At 38.5% G+C, this 20,033-nt stretch overlaps 3 protein-coding genes across 3 annotated transcripts; 1 reads left to right on the plus strand and 2 right to left on the minus strand.

Moving 5' to 3' along the window:
- Positions 1 to 205: 205 nt before the first annotated feature.
- LOC140943779 (WD repeat-containing protein 74-like) lies at positions 206 to 9,566 on the minus strand. The gene is made up of 11 exons (XM_073392887.1): positions 9,516 to 9,566; positions 9,294 to 9,400; positions 7,153 to 7,274; positions 6,060 to 6,120; positions 5,327 to 5,470; positions 4,720 to 4,928; positions 4,110 to 4,165; positions 2,897 to 3,039; positions 2,349 to 2,405; positions 1,725 to 1,887; positions 206 to 1,037 (listed from the first exon to the last, which is right to left on the minus strand). The coding sequence occupies exons 1-11, from the start codon at positions 9,556 to 9,558 to the stop codon at positions 991 to 993; spliced, it is 1,152 nt and encodes a 383-aa protein (XP_073248988.1). The 5' UTR covers positions 9,559 to 9,566; the 3' UTR covers positions 206 to 990.
- A 139-nt stretch (positions 9,567 to 9,705) lies between these two features.
- Positions 9,706 to 11,406, plus strand: LOC140943033 (multiple inositol polyphosphate phosphatase 1-like). Its single transcript, XM_073392067.1, has one exon. The coding sequence runs from the start codon at positions 9,732 to 9,734 to the stop codon at positions 11,142 to 11,144; it is 1,413 nt and encodes a 470-aa protein (XP_073248168.1). The 5' UTR covers positions 9,706 to 9,731; the 3' UTR covers positions 11,145 to 11,406.
- Positions 11,407 to 11,730: 324 nt separating this feature from the next.
- On the minus strand, positions 11,731 to 18,702 carry LOC140943176 (spermatogenesis-associated protein 7 homolog). Its single transcript, XM_073392243.1, has 8 exons — positions 18,547 to 18,702; positions 18,029 to 18,118; positions 16,847 to 16,894; positions 16,293 to 16,360; positions 14,296 to 14,957; positions 13,644 to 13,721; positions 12,615 to 12,672; positions 11,731 to 11,986 (listed from the first exon to the last, which is right to left on the minus strand). The coding sequence occupies exons 1-8, from the start codon at positions 18,632 to 18,634 to the stop codon at positions 11,927 to 11,929; spliced, it is 1,152 nt and encodes a 383-aa protein (XP_073248344.1). The 5' UTR covers positions 18,635 to 18,702; the 3' UTR covers positions 11,731 to 11,926.
- Between the last annotated feature and the right edge of the window lie 1,331 nt (positions 18,703 to 20,033).

Raw genomic sequence — 20,033 nt, forward strand, 5'->3', positions numbered from 1 at the left:
CGCCAAAACACGAGGTTTGCCAGCATTTTTCTTGTTTACGTGCTTAGCAACCATTCAATAATCTTGAAAATGCGCACCCCGGGATGGCGGGGTTGTAAGATTACATGTAAAGGAGGGTTATTTTTTACCCCACCTAAGCGGGTTACCTCACCTACCTGGGGTCCCCCACTTCCACGTAAACAGGCCCTTAGGGCAAAGTGTTGGCTTAGGAGAGGGGCAGGTGGGCAGTTTGCCAGAAACGTATTATCATCCATTATTTTTTTACTGCTATAAGGCAATCTCAAATTCCACAATTAATATATCACAGTTCAGGCGTATGTTGAAGATGGGTGGGCGTTTAGAATGTCCTGTCTGAAGTCCCCATATTTGACTTCAAAGCCAGTGGAAGACCCTCCCCATAGCAGGCGTTATGCGCTTGGTGCTTGCGGATTGCATAATTGCATAAATATGCAATTATTATGTAATTATGTGGATTAACAAGCCATATCTCCAGCACTAGCCATAGTGTTTGAGAATATGACCCCTGCGAACCAGGCATTCGTCTCTGTAACTAGACTGCAATATATACAAGGAGGAAATAACTTCTAACGCAGCCAGATATTTCCCCGTTACCTCATGAATAGTGAAGACTTGTATTGTCTCCATAGCAGGCTCATTGCGCTAATTGCATTGCATAATTGCTTATGTAATTATGCGGGATTACGCGTCATATCTCCTGCACTTTCGATAGTGTTTGAGAATATGACCCCTGTGAGCGACGCATTAATCTCCTTGGAAACAATCTCTAACGCAGAAGTATCAGGAATCCGATGTGTTTCATAGACAGTCTTTTATGAGAGACATCACTTGGATTGAACACACGGCGGGCATCTTGCAATGCAAGAAGACCACATCAAGGGAGTTTTTCCAGACACTCCCCTTTCACCTCATGATTTGTATAGACTTGTATTGTCGTTTTTGAGATGCACTGGAGGCTTTTTACATACCAGGTTACTCCACACCTTCTTTGTCTTTCTTCTTTTTACTGCTTTTTGTTTCTGAGACATAAAGCAAAGACAGGCCATTTTTGAGTTGCCCCTAGCCTCAGTTTGAAAGCGATGCAAGTGCAAAGCCATTGATATGAAGTTGATTTTTAATTCTTATGCAAATAAAGAAGAAAAGAAAGAAAAGAAAAGGTTTGCACTTTGCCTCGTTTTGTAAAAGAGAGTTTTTGGAAGTCGGAAATAGAGAGGAAAAATGTGACGTCACGTTACCATGGTAGCAAAATTTCTGAAACTCAACAATCTTTCTTGACAGAGATGGCCATTTGCATTGCCAAGCGATGGATAAAAATACGGGCTACAGTTTTGCTTTTCTACCATATTTGAAGAATCATAGATTGTTTTTTTTCTTTCTATGGCCTGTTAGAATGCAAATCAGGTAGACAATGGAGCCAGAGATTCCAGTCCTTCTGCTCCTCATTGTTTGAATTATTAGTGGTTTTTGTTTTCTAATTTCTGATGACCGTTTTCTGTAGAAATGTTTTCAGTTTTATAGAGTCCGATTTCTTTCTCTTGTTTTAATAGAGAGAAATCGAAAAATCAGGCAACAGAAAATAAAAAGCGGCCAACCACGCACACCCTTTTTCTCGAAGCAATGACCTTTTGCAGTGAGGGTAATGAAATCACCCTACCCATGCGAAGTTGGTCACTCAACTAACTTAATTTCCTTCAGTTAATTCTTACTTTTTTGAAGTCTTTTTCTCTTGACACTCGATGTAACAACGTCCATTTTATTCCAGACATCATCATCATCAATGTCACTGTGTTCTTCCTGATCTGATGTTCTTTTCAGAGACTTGTCTGATAAGGCAGCTGTAGAACCTTTAACCTCTGCACCTCGCAGGTTCTGTAACATACACAACAAACGACTATTTGGTTTAACCATTGTTAACTCATACGATGGGCCTGTAATACGCGGTCAAATTTCTCCTAGTAATGTAACTGCAACATCGAGTATAGAAAATTAGGAGTTAGATAGATAGATAGAAACCTTTCTTTCAATAGGGTAACTCCTTCAGTTTTTGTACAAAATAAAAACTGCTATCCATAGAGGCCCTTCATATATGAAAAAATATATTGAAAAGAAATAATAGTGATAATTAAGTACAATTAAAAATAGCTATAAAATGTTATATAAAGGACTTACAATTTTAATTAAAAGTTTGATTAACTCTTCCCAAAGAACCAGGGAGACCCGGCTCAAACACGACCCACCATAGTTACCCGGCAGCAAATGAAATAGTTCAAATAGAATCAGAATCATTCTCAATAACGAAATGCGTATAAGATAGATATAATCAAACAAACCTTTTCTATTTCTCTGGCCGAAAGCAGTAAGCAGTTTAAGGAAGACTTCAAATACACCTGGAATCGTAAATAAGCAGAGAAAAACTTGAGTGGAATAGGCGAAACAAATGTTCCCTTCGAAAACGCTGGATGTTACATACTGTAAGAGACCACTAACTGGATTTTTTTTCCCTTGTTCTGACGTCAAGACATCGGCCACGCTTGTAAACGGTCACTTGGTTTGCCTCCTGTCATTTATTGTTATACTAAGCGGCCATATGACGGTGAATTATTTCAGCTCAACTTCACTTAAAGCATTTTGGAAAAACTATCATGCGAAATGCTATAGGGTATTTGAAGCCCATTTTAACAACACCTTCTCGGCAAATTTTGTTCCTGTGTTTCCTCTGTTGTACTAGAACTTTCAACGACTAATTTCATTCATCCTGGTAAAGACAACTGCGGCAGATGTTAAGACTTTTTTTTGTCAAAGTTGTGCTGTTACCTATTCTTGGCCTTCGCATAACGGCCTCATACGATGAGTGTTCTATGTATAGTTTTAAGAGTACCTTATGAAGAAGTTTTCTGCTTTGGAGATGATGTATTCTAAGAAACTTGTCCAGTCCACACGATGCAACCATCTGCTGCTTACTGAGACAGGAAATGCAGCGAATGCCGCCAGCAAATCCTTTATAATGACCTTGAAGCTGACCTGAAAGAAGGGGAGTTAAATTAATACATAGATTTAGCCAGGGCTAAAAGCGAAGCTCTCGATAATATTTATAGTTTGTTCAAACAAAATATAAAATCGTGTAATGTTAAGCGGCGAAGGCAACGCGGAGAACGGTGAAAAACAACACTAGGTCTAATTAGCAAAAAAGCAACTTTGCACGTGCGGCACACTTTTTTTGTACATTTCTTTGCCGTTGTTTTGCACGACCACAACATGAAACTTCCAGAAACTTCTCAGACTTAGTTACACGTTTTATGAAGGAAATGTCGTTCGTTTTCTCGTTCACTTTTTTTTCACTGCCGCTTATTTTCACCTTGCATTGGTGGCCGCTAGAATTAGCTAGCTAGCGTAAGATTTTTGCAGACTCAGGACGCGTTTAATTGAACATATTCTAGAACAAAAATACCCGGAAAGATTGTTTCAAGACCTTAATAATGTTCTGTATTTACACCAGACGCATTGAACAGCTAGAGGAATGATTTGTCTGGACGTTGTTTTCGTCTCCATTATAAAGCAAGTAATGCAATTGTTATAGTTAGCAATTATTGGATTCGGCTTCAGAGTATGTTATAAAAAATACACAATTCTTCAAATAGTGCATGTCATCAGTTAAGTGGTATTTTGACATACTCTAGAAACCTTTTTAAGGCACCTGTTAGGCCATTTCGCCTTAAAAGCATACTTAATGTGTTAAATGCTCATAATTATCGTTTGTAAAACATATGCAATGCACGAACTTTTTGTAAAACAAAATAAAAATTTATTAGAATACAAAAAAAAAAGAAATCCTCCGCTATTTTCTTCAGCTCTACACCAGGGTTTATCCTCCCTGTCTACACTGCCAAAAACAGCCCAGCTTCCTGGCCTTGCGCCCCTTTTCCCTGCCGATATCAAGAAGATTGACGTCAATCCTGTTGATATCGGCAAACATCATTCCAAATATGGTTAACGCTGGCTGGTCATGAAGAAGTAGACATGAGATTTAAGCCAATTAGAAGAGGAGAAATATAATGACGTCAGAGAATTACTGACCACTGCACTGCTCTTACCCTTTCGCAAGTCTATCCTACCCATTGTTCCAACGGTATTTCCCACAATGACAATGCTAAGTAAGAAAATACAGTACGTGAGAAATAAATAAGCCGACACTGCTTGGATCGGCACTAAAATTTGTTTTACTGTGTAGGGGGTTAAGGGTCTTTTATTAAGAGAGTGTACGGTATGGAATAAACAACGAGAAAATAGCTGGATAAGACCAGTATTTACATGGCTATAAGCTAGCAGTCAGCAAATCGTTTTCTCTGCTTGTCCTTCCTCCGCACTTTTTCGGGACTCTTTTGCTCTTGTCTTCAACGGATGTTCATCATCACCGTTCTAAATATCACGAGCGTTGTTTTGTCAGTTCTTAAAAGGATAGTTGGCATTTCGGCCAATCACATCACGCGCAGAAATTCAAATTAACCAATCAAGAAGTGCCGTTGAAAAGCGCCGGAAAACGGGCGTACGGTGGGATTTGCTTTTGGTTGAAGCCATTGGTGGGAAATTTTCCGCTATTAAATCGAAAAGAGTTTCAGAAGCCAAAGCACTCATGAAATAACCTTCAAACACAACTATAAACTGTACCATAGTACATGTAACATTTTTTCCTTGTTATCTTACTTTTCGTTATCAGTAACCGCCAGTGCTGATACTGGATGCTCCTCAAAGTCAAAGCTCAAAACTGGTCGTCGCTGTGTTTTGGTGTCGTACAGCCGAATCTGATGATAGGCGGTACCAACCGCAATTCTGGATGACGAGCCTTGACCAGGCAAAAATCCTATATCAGTTACCCAGACTGGAACTTGAAGGTCGAGGCAATCATTTGGAAGCTGTTGGGGAGATTAGAAGTTGTTGAGATTTTTCAAGTGCAGTCTAAAATCTTAAACTTTTCTGCTCAAACTCGATTAGCCCTTTTTTGGCCCCCAAAATTTAACAACACGCAATAACTATGTATGTAGACGTTTCTTGTAACGTCTGTTTATAGCATAGTTCCGTTAATATTCACTTCTATAGGAAGTTAAACTTATGCACGTTAATGTGTAAATATATGCCATTCTTTGTTAGATGTATTCATTCCCTGACGAAGTGTTAGTTGGACACAAAACGTGTCGGAAATAAACGAAAAAGCTTACAAATGCAAGACATCATCCGTTGTGCAGCTCACTAGTCTTCGTTTAAAAATCGAAACTTAAAAAAAAAAATTAAAAAATCAATAAATTCAAATTACATTCTTGGCTTTGAATACTGGTTCCTCAGGCCTGCTAAGGTCCCAGAGTTTCAAATCATTTTTTTGGCCACCTGTTCCTATTTGAGAAGGACACAAAGGATTCTGACGAACAGTAGACACATTGGCACCAACCCTGACATCTGTCTGAAATGAGGATTAAAAAAATATTTTATTACAAAAGTAAAAACAACAAAAAAAACATTTTTTTTTGTATTGAGTTTTACAGTGTAACAGATCCTAATTCTCCACAAGTAGAATGTTGCCCTGTGTTCCAGAGGTTACTTTTTTCTTATCTGATTCCTTATAGTTTGCAGCGAAGCTACGATAGCAAGGTGCAAACTGCTGAGAGAAAGAAAAATAAAGGTCCATCTGGGGAGCTTTATCAAACTGTTAGTACGGTTTATTTCACCTTAGGAATTTCAAGAATGGACCTCTAGAGCCAGGGTACTAGGATGCAAGATATTTTTTTGTTTTCAATCACAAGATATTGATAAGGAAAATATGTTGCTCTGATCTGAATTCTTCGCAACTAAAGGTCACATACCAAATCAGGAGTAGGGTAATTGGCTCCTGACCAAATCAGGAGACAAATTCTAAGTAATTTAGAGCCAAAGGAAATTAAACATGACCCACAATTCAACACAGGTAAAATAAAGCTTGATTTGTTGTTTTTTTGGTCATGACTTAGTAAGCAGCAAATTTATGGCATGCAGAGCAATGTTAAAATACTTACCGGATTATCATTGTCTCGCCATACTTGAAGTAAGCCTGACTCTACACATGTCACAAATGAACTGCAAAGAGGAAATCAGACCTTGTGTTATTAACAGAATGGCAGCAATAATGTATTATCTCAGCTGCAGATAAGTGTGTCTCAAGTCTCAGGGACTGCAACCTCAGAAAGCTAGGGTTTAGCCCCACCTTCCCGCCCCCCCCCCCCCCCCTCCGCTCTGACACACACTCTTTTAGCGAGGATGGTGTTTTATTTTGTTTCTGGTCAAACAAAGGTAACATTGTTGGAAGGGGAGGGAGAGGAGAATTGTAGCCCCCTCCACTTAAAAAGTGTTGCACCATCAATGGGTCTTGGTGCTTCTAGAACGATTCTGGATACCAGCATAATTATTGCAACAGATTGAGGAAGGGTCTGTACTGACTGGCTACGAAATACGAATTATGTGAAACTTCTACACTTGGATAGTAACGGGCCGACAAAATCTTGTGTGTCGTGGAGGACAGAGACTCCTGAAAGGCCAGCACCGTTCCTGACCAAAAATTGCATAGCATGATAACTTGTGTAGTAAGCAGAAGAGTCACGTGGTGAAAGCTCTTTAGCTTTAATGATGGCAAAGCAGAGATCACAAGCATGCCTGGAACACCCCCCCCCACCCCCCCCCCCCCACCATTTATCAAAAAACATTAATAATAATTATTTTTGTGCCAATTCAGCTTTGCCTGAATTTCATTCAGCCATGAAAATGATGCACAATATCTCCTACAATTTATAACAAAATGTTTAAGACACTTACACAAAATGGAGAATTATTTTGGAGAACAACACAGTCTACACCCCTTACCCCAACCACAAGCAAAGATGGCTTGTTCCTGGTTTCCTACAGGCAGCTTAAGCATTGGCACAACATTGCTTACGGGATTGGGGAGGAAAAGCTTTGTTTTGGTCAAGGAATAAAACATGGAAGATGCTGGCTGCCTTGAACAAAGCATTTCAGTCAACTATATGTAATTTTGTCACTGATTGTATTTCTGGTTTAGATCAGATATCTACCACAAAAACTTTAGAGTTATCTTTTTTTCCTTGATAAACTTACTTTTCCCATTTAAAGAGTCCTTTCAATTTTTTGTCATTTATAGGGAAGCTTTCTTCTGCGACAAATTCACCTTTACTGACATCAAAGGTCTTCACGATACCATTTTCTAATCCCAATAAAATCTACAAAACAATTATATTAATGATAATCATCATTTATTAACAAAAAAAGTTGGGCCCGTTTTTTTCACGTACTCTTCCTTTCTATCAATGTTTAGTCAAGGGAGATATTTTAATAGCAGTTTTAAAGGTTTTTTAAGGTCTCTTTGACAGGTTTTAAAAGGTAACAATTTTCGTTTAACACTAGCAAGGCCGTCCTCCCAGAAAAATTAGAGAGAGTGCTGTAAAATCCTGGGGTGAGGCAGTTAAGTCCTAGGTACAAGATAGGCTTTTTTTTTTAATTAACCAAAGGCAAAAGTTAGTAACCTGAAGTTCCCGGGCACCGGTATAACACAGCCCTGTCTTTCTTGTTCTGGGAAATGACAATATGGTACCAGGAAGAATAGTATCACTTCATAGGAAGCTTGATTCAAGGTAGCCTCAGCAAACAGCTGACATTCCAAGATACAAGGACTGGTTTCTTTGCAAAATACAGTGGTGGCGTTGAGAAATGTCAGCTGTTTTCTTAGGCTAGATTCAAGGGAAAGTAATATATACTACTGTCCAAGAGAGTATTAAGTGTCTTGATATACAGGAAAGGAACAATACAAACAAAAAGATCAATCTTTGTATCCAACACAAGCGACACCTATTATTGGATCTAAGAGATTTTTCGTTAATAGTCACTTGCACGAAATCCTTTTGAACTTAACTAAGGCCACTCAATCCTTTATAAGCAAATGACCATCAGAGTAATAATATATGTAGGGCTAATGCAGTCGTGTGATTAAGGTGAATCGAATGCATATAATGAGGGTCGTGAAGGGGTAAAACGGGAACTGGGATTAGCCTTATTGTGGACTGGGAAAATGGGATTTACTCACTGGGACTGGGATTTAGCCACTGGGAATGGGATGAACAATTATAAAATGGGAATGGGATTTCTTTTCTTCAGCGGTCTTTGCTCCAATATTTTGAAATAGAAAAATAAAATTTGGTAGCAATAGACCTTGCACTCCTCAGTAGAGACCGTGAAATCAGTATTTTTCGCCTTCGCGCCCGCGGTCTAGCTACCAGGCTTACACGGTTGCATAGTTACGTTCTGTCAAGCACGTAGAGCCAGCTGTGGTACCACGGTTTGAAACGTGCGGAAAGAGAGTCAAAAAACAAGATTTCATCCACGGTAAACTGTGATTTTTTTCTGCTTTATTAACGCGCGCGTTGTCGGGTTATTTAGTTGAAGTTTTCTCCAGACCGAGTTGGCTTTACCCTTTCGGCGCTGACTCTCTTTCCAGGTCTGTTCACTGTGCCCCTGATGAGAATGACAGACCTTCTGAGCGGACTAAAATTTTTAAAATAACATCAGTCTATGTTCCCATCTATATTAGTGAGCTCACTAGAACTTAATAACAGTGTAACATAGCTATTTACTTATTTAGTTCTTGTACCATAGCTAAATGAGTATTTACCACTTACTTAATGCTATGCATTCTTATTAAAAAATAACTAACGTATTTTTGGCTATTCTTCCCGCAGCTACATGCTGTACATGTAGTTTACGTTCAATGAACTGATGTGTAGTCATTGAACTACGGGTGTGGTTATTGATCTGTTGTGTACTTATTGAACTGCTGTGTCGTCATTGAACTAACAAAAAGGAAAACTGGTAACTGGGATTTTGGCAAAAATTAGCCTGGGAACTGGGATTTGGGCCAAATTTAGGCTGGGAACTGGGATTTGGTACCCCCCTTCACGACCCTCTATAATGGGCTACTGCTTTTAAACCCCCCCTCCCCCCCCCTTCCCCACCTCGGTTGAGGAAGCATAGAATTCATCAGGGAGCTTTCATTTTCACGAAATTCTTCAGGGGTACACCCATATTCTATGGAAGTCTTCAGGGGTGAATGCAATTTATTTAATCTTCAGGGGTAAGAACCTTAACCGGGGGCAGCCCAATATGTTGGACAGTCCAAACTTGATTCAAGGGGTTAACCCTAAACCTATCTTTCACTCGAGATAAAATATGTAAAATTTCCTTTATACCTGATTCTCATCCTCATCAACCCAGTGCATGGAACATATTGCATGGCTTCTGTCCACTTTTTCTGTGACACCATAGTTCGTAAAGGAACCCTTTTTCAGGTCAACCCCTAGAAAATTCGAGCAGTTTACCTCGCCTTCAAATCACATATATCTTTTAATAGCACCAGTCGGTAATTAAAATTTTCGAAGAAGAAAAGCTATAGCTTTTTAACGCATGTATACCTTTTAAAAGTCCTGTTTCGCTTCCGACCCAAACGTCCGCCATGCTTGAAATCCACGGTCAAGGAGCCTGAGAACTAATATGCTCGAACAGATCTGTGGGTAGTTCCACTTCTCTTTCATTTTCCGCCTGGCAGAAATTGTGTTTTTTTCCCTTTGCAGACACTGATTATTGATTCTATAATTTTTAGCCTCACTGGTGGTGGATAAAAAAAGGCAATGAATCCGACAATGTACTTCTTGATACCTTTTCTGAAAATTATGGGATATTTTGCCCAAGAAAGTGAACAAATGGAACCGTCACTTTCGCGGAAAACGCATCAAAAGTTTTCATCTAAAACTCGTTATGATAAGACGCGGAACGTTTCTTTTAATGAGCCGGTTAATTGTGAACCTCTTCACATTAGCATGGTACTGAGACATGGCTCCCGGTACCCCAGCCGAAATGATGTCAAGAAAATAGACAAGATGCTGAATGTGGTTCACGACGCTTTGGTAAAATCCGGAATTAAAAGCACTCAGATTGGAGAACTTCGTTTGCCTTGGAATAACCCATTTTCACCCTCAAACGATAAATTACTGACTTCTGTTGGAGAAGAGGAGATGTATAACATCGCGAAGAGGACATTGAGACGTTTTCCTAGTTTGCTATCCCATCCTTACGCCCCACAAAGCTTTGAGTTTATCAGCACTGGTACAACGCGGGCTGCACAAAGTGCAATGGCTTTTTCCTTTGGTTTGTTTGAAGGTCGAGGTAATCTCGCAGCCAATCGCTTCCAGCCAGTAGCAATCCTGTCCAGGGCAGTGGACAATGACCCTCTTCTGCGATTTTTTGATCTTTGCCAAAAGTATTTAAGAAGGGTTGCAGAAAACAAAACTGCTCAGCATGAATATAAAAATTTTAAACATGGTGAGGAAATGAGAAGTGTTCTTGAAAAAGTTTCTAGCAAGCTGAAGATAGGTCATGGTGTTCTTTCTGAAGAATATGTAGTTGGCATGTACACAGCTTGCATCTTTGAAGTTGTAATTTATGAGAGAGAAAACACTTGGTGTGAAATCTTTGATGAAGAAGATTTAGTAGTTCTGGATTACTTGTCAGACTTGAAGCAGTATTGGAAAAGGGGCTATGGATACCCAATAACTTATAAAAGTAGCTGTCCTCTTCTAGAAAGGATAATTACATCTTTGAAAAATGCAACAGAACCCTTGCAAGAGCATCAAGTATATGGCAGCTTTATGTTTGCTCATGGAGAAACTCTTCAGCCACTTTATTCATTGCTTGGTTTATTCAAGGACAAAGAGGATTTAAGAGCAGATAATTTTGCCAGGTTTCGTCAACGCAATTACAAAACTAGCTACATTGCACCTTTTGGAGCCAACATTGCATTTGTTGTGTATAAATGCAATACAAAAGACACTGCTTCAGAGCAAGCAGAACATTTTAGGTCACACTTGGATTCATTTATGGTTCAAGTTTTTGTCAATGAAGAGTTAACTGCTGTGCCTTGCTGTGGCAAACAAACAGAATGTCCTCTGGAAACATTTTTGCAGTGTTTTGATAAGGAACCTTGTGATCTATCAGCTTTATGCAGTTGTGATAGTGGTACTTCTGAAATACACATGGAACTGTAGACAAAATATCTGTATTGCTTTTGCAAGACCATGAAAAAAATCTTTGAAATTGTTCACGAAAAATTGGTTATTTGTAGTCTTGTCTAGTAAATTTACAGTTTTTTGTGGTAAGATAACACCCCATCCATTTTGACCAGGGAAAAGTTTCCCTTCTTTTTAAATTAGCGACAAGTTACAAATTGCTTGCAGTTTTTCAGAAGATTGTCTGATTTCTTTACTTTCAATAATATTATTCCAAAATAAAACACAGAATCATCCTCAAGACTCAGCCCCTTGAAGGATTGCAGGACTTGAAAAATTTATTGCCTTGTCCTTTATATCCTGTCTTTTGTTATGCTCAGCATAGCAGGCTGATTTAGCAACAGAACAGGAATGTCATTTGACAAAGTGAAAGTGCGCAGAAAGGTATAAACTTGACCTCTGGTGCCCAATTTGCCGCTCTCCCATTGGTCAAGCCAGTTGTTTGATTTGTGCCTGCTGTTGTCAACTCACGTTCCTGTTCTGTTGTTAAATCAGCATAACATCTCCCTTATAGCAACAAGAAAAGACCATGACAAGAAAGACTAAGAAAGAAAGGCTATGAAAGTTTCAGAGCATGTATTAATTTTTATTTTTATATATAAATCTAACTTATTGTTGTATGTTTATTACTTTGCATGTTCATCATTTCATTTAATTGCAGTGAGGTTGTTTCAAGCACAGTTTGTTCTTTTTCACTTTTCTCCTGGACAGCAGCCTTCAGGTATATGTAAGTACATGTAACTTATTCTTTAGAGTGCCTGTCAGCTATCTGTAATACCCAGGTCTTCCTTTAGCTGTTCAATCATCTCCCGCATACGGCTCTGGAAAGGATAGAACACATTATAAGTAATGTTTACTATATATCTGCTGATTTTAATAGTCAAACACTCAGTTACGGTTAATTGGCTTTTGTGCATGTACTAACCCAAGAGTCATTGTAAAAAGCCCCCCCAAAATTCTTGACCAGCAGGAATGATTGCAGTTCTTCTACTACTTGAATTCCCCCAAAAAACTTCCCTAGCTTATCAGGCACATTAAGAACAGAATTCACTTCCCCAATAGCAAAATCCACTAGCCCTGGACTATAGGACATGACTCTTTGCATACTGAGTCTCACTGTCAGTTTTGGCTTCAGTTGTAGAGATGTTTGAGAAAATGGGGTTTGGAGATTATTTGGAGACCCTGTAGTGTGTTTAGGACAACTTTGAATTTTGTTGTGTTACAAGTCATAGGCTAAACTGTGATATATCGCCTAGAAGTTTGAGAAAACTGGAACATAAAGCACCCTTTTAGCTGTAAAACTGACTTTCTTTGCACCCTGTGGATTTTTACTAACGGCCACCTCTTCACAATGGCTTCCTCCCCACAATGCCACTGTTTTAGCCCACCAGAACAACAGTACAATGTTAAAAGCATTATTTACTTTCATAGGAGCTCTTTTTAACCTACCTCATCCAAATGTTCTTTTCTTCTTTCAATGTGCATATCAAAAACTTGCTGAAGAACCCTACAAGTGACAAAAATACCTCAAAATTGTAAAATGCACTCTAAATCTAATTATAGAGAGATAAGTAAATTTATATTAATATATTTATTTTTTTATGTAGCAGAATACATGTACGTCATTTTTCTCCTATACATCTCATTTCCACCACCATTGTTCCTCAGGGAGAGGGATTAATGTTAGTTCCCATTCCTGTTTCTTCCCTCCTTATTTTTCCAGTTCCTACCACTTCCATCTCAGCTCCCAAACCCCACCCCACTTCCTCTCTATTAATCATCATCTCCCACCACATCCTCTTCCATTCTTGAGCTTCCTGGAGTTCTCATAAGTTCTCTGTTAGTTTCCTGTCCATGATTTTCCACTTATATCCTCTCTTATCCCTTTTTAAGCCCCCATTTTCTCTGCCAGCGTATGTCCTTACTCTCTCAATACTCAGTGATCTGCGTCCTGTGTCCCTGAAGCATAAAAATCCCCAAAGACACAAAATATTTTGTGGTATGCGTCCTGTAGGACGCAAAAATCGATTGATCAATCTGAAGATGTTTTATTCCTGTGTGATTTCTGTGGCTGTTGTTAAATGATGCTTATTTCTTTTAGTCAATGGTTCTGGACTGGGACTCATGTTTTTTCACAAGATGAGTCCCATGACTCATCATAACTATTTGCAACAAAATCACTAAATACTTGCTCACTTCTTGTTCAGTTCCCATCCTTTTTTATAAAATTTGCATGCATTCCCACTGATTTCCCTGCCCCATTTCTCTCTGGTTATCTACCCCTATCTGCTAATTCCAATCCCTTATTCTACTCCCTGCGTTACCACTATTTCCATCTCAATTCACATCCCCTTTATATGGTACTCCTCATTCTTTTCCCTCCCACTTTTCCTGCTCCCTTTTTTCTGAGCTTATTTTAATGGTATTCTCATTTGATACAAGAATAATAATTTTAGAAACCTACTTTAAATCATATACCTGTTACTGAAGATTCCTCTTGCTAAAATGTCTGTGGTAACATCAGAAATAAATTTAAGGTACCTCTGCTCCTCTTCCCTACAAATCAAGGTACATGTATGGTGCTGTTCACAAGCAATCTATAATACACACACCCAAGGAACTTTAAGGAACTTTATAATTCAGCACAGTATATGTAGCTGTTACAATTTCCTTCAAATTGTTTGTCTTCCCTTTTGTCACCTTTTGTGGGGAATTCATAGAATACTTTCTGGATGGATGACCAAAAAATGTCATTTTCCACCCCTGTTTTTGGACCTTGCCTGTAGGCAGAAATTATGTCATCATTACTTAGATTAGAGCGCAAACAAAAAAAAAATTCTGCAAATGCATTTTGAATTCACGTATTTCTATTTCATTCCTGTTCATTTGGAATTGTAACAATGAATAAGTTCATACACTCCTGTAGTTCCCTTGAAAACCATACCCGATTCCAGACCAAATTGGGGAAAGTCTATACCCCGCTTTCAGGCCAAAAAGGTCCAAAATCCCCACCTGTTGGGGTGGCACCTATATATATTGTCTGAATCCCTGAATCTCTGAGGGTGAGGTGAAAAGGGGAGGCATGTGTCTGAGGTTAAAAAGTGGGACACACATTAAAATAAGCACCCACCACAAGTTTGCCTGGAAGTCAGCTGAATCATTCATCCTTACTGACGGACGGCCTCTGTGACTATATGACACTTGTGTTAGGTCAAGCCTTGGTACTGCATTATGCCTTATGTTACTACTTGTATTATAATTCAAGCTATGTGATATGTCAGTTTCTTGTGATCCTTCTTCACCAGTATTGTAACCAGCTCTCATGGGAACTTTCAAATTATCAGGCTCATCGTTAGTGCCCAAAAGTGTCCTAACATTTTCATCCAAGTAATTATTTGTCATTCCTTGTTCTGAATTATCAAGAGATGGTGCAGTCCTCAGATCTTTCTTCTGCCTCGATCGATGAGCTGTTTTTAGAGTCTGCTTAGGTTTTCTTGCAATGGGTGAAGTTGGTGCCCGCAATTGTGGGTGCCGGGCTGATCTTGGTGTTGACTGGCCTTGTGTTGTCAATATATCTCTTGGTGATGGTGATGGTGTGGCAGTGGAGTAAGCCCTGTTAAGGGATTGTACAGACTGACTTCTCTGAATTGGTTTCCCTGTGGATGGTCGTTGATCTGGAGACCATGCAGATGTGGCACTGACAAGTCTTGGGCCTAGAGACTGGTGACCTCTGGCTGAGTTCATGGCAGATGATTCATTGAATGATGAGGTCAAGAACTCCATGGAAGGGCTCTAAAAAAGAATAATTCAGTTGAAATTGAAACATGCTGCAAATGGCATGGCAACTTGAATAGTAATAACTTAAGAGGTTTCACATATTTAACACTACATTTATTCAGACTGTGTGACAAGGACTTCAGACACACGCATACCGAAATTAAACAAGTTAAAAATAACAACTGGATGATAGAGCACCGTAATGTGATTCAATGCAGTCTTGCCCAATGACACTATAAGCCCCATAATTTTCTCTTGTTATATCGAAATAGGATTGGTTATTTTAATAATCTTATAGGGGAATGTAACTGTTAACTATAGATATACACTGAGACAACAATGATGGCTAACAATGTAGTCTAGCTCTCTCAGAGCATAAATAATTGGATATGTAAGTACAGGTATGCTAGCACAATAATGTTAAAAACAAGTAATGCAAATAATAACTACTGTCGTACATTCAGTGATTAAAAAAAGTGTTTCTGTCAAGTGTCATATAATATGCCGTTACTCTCCTGGAATACGGCTCCAATCTCCCGCTCTCCCCTACAGGTCGCCAAATGAAAAAATCAACTTTTGAGCTTTTCTGTGCTTTAGTTTGAAATTTAGCCTACTTTTATTGTTGAAACTCTAATTTGTTTATTCATAGTATGGTTTCTGGGGCATCTTTGCATGTCTTTAGTCACTGACAAAGATTATTTCATCATCACAATAGAGTACTAAAGTGTGACATCATAAAAAATTAAATTTGTGAAATTATGGGATTTGTCACTTGAGATATTCTGAAAGAACAACATCCAAGAGACCTACTTGCTAAAATCTAGCATTGTGGCGCAAATTGTTTCTGATATATTAGCCCAGTTATGGCTCTGATGTCTAAGCATTAAGACCCAAGTCAAATTTAGAAGGATTTGCATGGAGTCATCCAAGCATAATTGTGCTAATACATGTATCTCAGAGACAATTTGCTCCGAAATGCTAATTTTTGGCAAGTAGGCGTCATGGATGTTGTTCTTTCAGAATATCTTGAAAAATTCCATAATTTCAGAAATTTAATTTTTATGATGTTATCACTTTAAATTACTATGATGAAAGCAAATTTTGATAGTTTGTACTTCACGTAAGACTTCATACATTCCTGTGGTGCTGGGTTGATTTGGGGGGTGGGGTTCAGTGACAATTGAGGGGGGGGGGGGGGATGCAAAGAGAGAGTCTCCAGATTTAAGATCTCCAAAGGTTGGCATCTCTAAAGTGTTAACTACTGATGTCACTATTAACTATAACAATGCAAACCTAAATTTCTCTACAAGGTCTCTTTTAGTTAAAACATCTTTTATTCTATACACTTACCCTAGTTGTCAATGATAGTGGAGTTCCAGCTCTGCTTTCCAGAGCAGCACGCTTCTTTTGATCACGAACTATACAGAGGGAAATTAAAAACATAAAGGTATTTACCTGAGCATAATATGCACTTTTTTTCACCAAAACTTGCTTCAAAATTGAGGTGCGTATTGTTCCATGCAATACTGTTTCATTATTATTCCACTATTAATAACCATACTCCTTCAAACCTCTAACAAAACATTCAGCTGTAAGTCTGCAATAATAAATATTGTAAGGTTAAAGCTCTGTTGGTTAAAGGGTTGCAATCACAGGGAAAAACAAATTTGTCAAGATAATCTACATGGAAAAATGTATCATTATTAATAATACTAAGTGAAATAATATTTAAGGTCCATGGCTGTAAGATTGCTTTTCCTCAGTTTGTTAACCCAAGCAAAAAAGTGTCCTCTCACTCAACCCTGTTACTGGAAAATTTCTTTCTCTTGCACATTAGTTGTGTTTTGTCGTACTCAAGGATTACATGTATGCTGCTGGCTTGGCAGTTTTAGTTGGATTCTCACCTTTCATATGCATTTTCATAGATTTTGGAGGTGACGTATCAACAGCAGCTGATAAGCAAACAAAATAGTTTAGATACTGGTTAATACAAGAACAGCTTGGCCTTGTAAGCAAGTTATAATATAAACAATCACCTTTTCAATACCAGATGGAGTTTAACTACATCAAACTAATTTAACTGCTGAGTTAGCTCTCAGCAATTGCTAGTCTGCTAGGCATGCAGGACATGTTGGGATTCAACTCTTGGTCTAGACCACCAACCAAGGTCTTTATTGGACTGGTAAGTTTATGCTAGTTCTGATAAAAGCATATCACATGCACCCAAGCTCTGCCCATGCTATAAGCCTTTCTTTATTATTGTACAGAAGACAGCAGATTAGCCGAGTGGACCATGTGTGTCTGACATGCAATCTGGAGGTCTAGCTAGGTACTAGTCCCGCTTAGGTCACTAATGAATAGTCCCAAGTTTAACTCCTCAGCCAAGCTGGCAAATTAACTACTGCAGAACATTTGACTGCTATTTCTCTTGCTATTTATTTAGGGTTTTTCATATTATTATATTTTATTTGATCATGACTAAACTAAAGGAGCTACTGTAAATTCATAACCACTACTTTACCATGAATTTGCATTTCCCTGATTGTTATTGTCTTTTTGTTTTGTTTCTTGTTTTAAATCTTTTCAACCAACTCCAAGCAATTATATCTTTCTAAGAGCATTGACCTTCATATCTCTAAGGCCCATGCAGTTCAGATGCTGAACTTTTCACGAGCCGAACCTAATGTACATAGAATTACGTATGTGAAAAGTTCAGTGTCTGAATCAATATTAGGAATGCCTATTTCAATGTGAAATGGCCCAGCCATTCTTCCCGCCTACCCTGGCCGGGAAATTTGACCATGGAATGACTTTGATTCAGGCACCAAACTTTTCATGTGCATAGGCATAGTTTACAAAATTACGTACTTTGCAAGCGGTTTGACTGAAAAGAGCATTTGTCTCCTTTTGAATTTAATTTGGCTGGAATTAAGATCGGCATCTGAATCAATTCAGCCAGTCTAAATAATCTGGGTAGGCCTTAATTCAAATTAGTTTCGCTCATGGAAAATTTGGCGTCTGAAGCAGGGCTAACATGTCGTACTGTTAACTTTATGTACAAAAATTGTGATAAATTTATTGAATACCTTTTGCTGACAGTATGCGTCTGTAGTGAGATTTCATGTGGTTTGCTATGAAGTCCTGTCCCATATAAGACATAGATGTTGGGGCAAGTGCTACAAATATTAGAAATGTTAATTCAGATGCCTTGATAATGTTAATCAGGAACAAAAAGAAAAATATTTCAATTAATTTCAAACAAATAATCCAGGAATTTAATCGGTATGCTTAAAAAATACGTAATCCTAGTCACTGCATGTGCATACAAGAGCCAGTGTCGACCACAAAACATTCAAAGATCGAGAAGCTGAATTCCGATGAATAATATTTAGTCATTTTATATCCATACCGTAGGACATAACGCCCATCCTTTGGGATATGCAGCTTTAACAGGCAAAGACAAACAATTACCAAAACGAATTTCACAACCAGCGACAGACTGAACTTAAGTGTAGGAAAACTGGTAAGCACGACATTATGTATATATGCAGTGGCGGACGCCATGTTGGATTCCGATTATTATGTATGCCAACAATGCACCTACCGCTGCTTTTTAAGGTGAAATGCCCACGCTGCAAGCGTGCCTGTGAATTGCTTCCGTTGTTCATCTTTACAATTATGAAAAAAAACATAAATTATAGTATCCTTCCGTGTTTCAAAGTGGAGAAATTAAACTGCGAAACCCATGACAAGGAAGACATTTTCATTTGGTCAGTTTTTGGATCGCGGGCGCATATACGCCACTGTTATTTCCAAGACAACAAGTTCGAAAAATAGGCCCGCATTGCTTGCATAATCCACCCGTAGACGACCGTAGACAACAACGTTTGTATAAGTTGGTTGCAGACGAAATAGGTCTTATATGAGAAATTGCAATAAAAAAACAAAAACAAGAAAAAACAGGAGAGCTGGTAGAAAGAGGAGATAATATTCTTTGAATGAATTGGAAGACGTTGTTTGGAACACTAACTAACCAATCATGAGACAGCGCGCGCTTAGTGAACCAATTGTTACGTCGACCACGCTTCATTCTTGAGTACTTTTCCTTTAAAACGGACGCCATTAGTTGCTGCGAGATCAAAAATTGATAAGTGTCTCATTTTGCTCCGTCGACAGAAAAAAAGGCCACAATAGTAAAGCTGTTCACTGGTTTGTAAGGTTCCACAGGCCAGTTTCACTAACTTAATTGAAAAAACGAGGACAATTTTAAATGGATAAAGTTAAGGCCAGGTGAGTCAACTGTAACTTAAAAAAACTCCAATAAATTCCTTCGTTTCTGTTTTCAAAGGCTCTTATCTGTTTTTGAGATCCCTTGGGAACTATTATTTTTGGATAGCTACACCCGATTTCAATCTGTTTCTGCTGAACACGTTTATTCCTCTGTTCCTTTTTTGAAGCAAAATCACAATTGAAAAATCAGCAGTTTTTCTTGTTGACGTAACAATCGACATCAAGCTCACGCTTCGTTCTTAACGGCGTCGCAGCTCTTCTGCCAAAACTTTGCTCGCGCTAACAACCCCGCCGGCTACGCAGGGTGGGCGATCGATTAAATTTCTGTTTTCTTTCCTTTGTGTTTTTTTATATCCATATTGATATATGCTGAGGTATTCATCTCTCCGGGTCTAAGAACCAATACTTCTTAGGCAGGATTTAAGGCTTTCATGTGTGGCAAAATCGGGGAAAAACACTGCATTTCTAGTTGTTTAATAAAATTATCTGAAAGAACGGTTAAAACAGATTAACGTAAGCACTTGCACTCCTTTTTTTAGCTACACCTTTATTACCTTCTGTTTTTTAGTTTGTTGTATCTACATATTGTTCTTTTTTGGGGAGGGGAGGTTGCCATTGTTGTTGTTGTTGTTAGTTTATTTATTTATTTATTTATTTTTCATTTCTCTCCTTCACTTTCTTTTGGTATCCACATGCATACTGGATTACAGAGAGCTACGTCCCTGCTGGCAACATGACGCAACTCTAAGGAGACGCAAGGTACATGGTAGTATTCTCCTGATTAAATTAGTGTAATCCACT

This window comes from Porites lutea, chromosome 7 (assembly GCF_958299795.1).
Source record: "Porites lutea chromosome 7, jaPorLute2.1, whole genome shotgun sequence".
Taxonomy (NCBI): domain Eukaryota; kingdom Metazoa; phylum Cnidaria; class Anthozoa; order Scleractinia; family Poritidae; genus Porites; species Porites lutea.

Coding starts and splice junctions, on each gene's coding strand:
- LOC140943033 (XM_073392067.1), top strand. CDS start 9,732: ATGAATCCGACAATGTACTTCTTGATACCTTTTCTGAAAATTATGGGA.
- LOC140943779 (XM_073392887.1), bottom strand. CDS start 9,558: ATGGCGGACGTTTGGGTCGGAAGCGAAACAGGACTTTTAAAAG. Junction 5,471..6,059: donor GGCGAGACAATGATAATCCG/GTAAGTATTTTA, acceptor TCCTCATTTCAG/ACAGATGTCAGGGTTGGTGC. Junction 4,166..4,719: donor GCGGTTACTGATAACGAAAA/GTAAGATAACAA, acceptor TTTCTTACTTAG/CATTGTCATTGTGGGAAATA.
- LOC140943176 (XM_073392243.1), bottom strand. CDS start 18,634: ATGTTTTTTTTCATAATTGTAAAGATGAACAACGGAAGCAATTCACAG. Junction 16,895..18,028: donor ACGCATACTGTCAGCAAAAG/GTATTCAATAAA, acceptor TTTGCTTATCAG/CTGCTGTTGATACGTCACCT. Junction 11,987..12,614: donor GAAAAGAACATTTGGATGAG/GTAGGTTAAAAA, acceptor TATCCTTTCCAG/AGCCGTATGCGGGAGATGAT.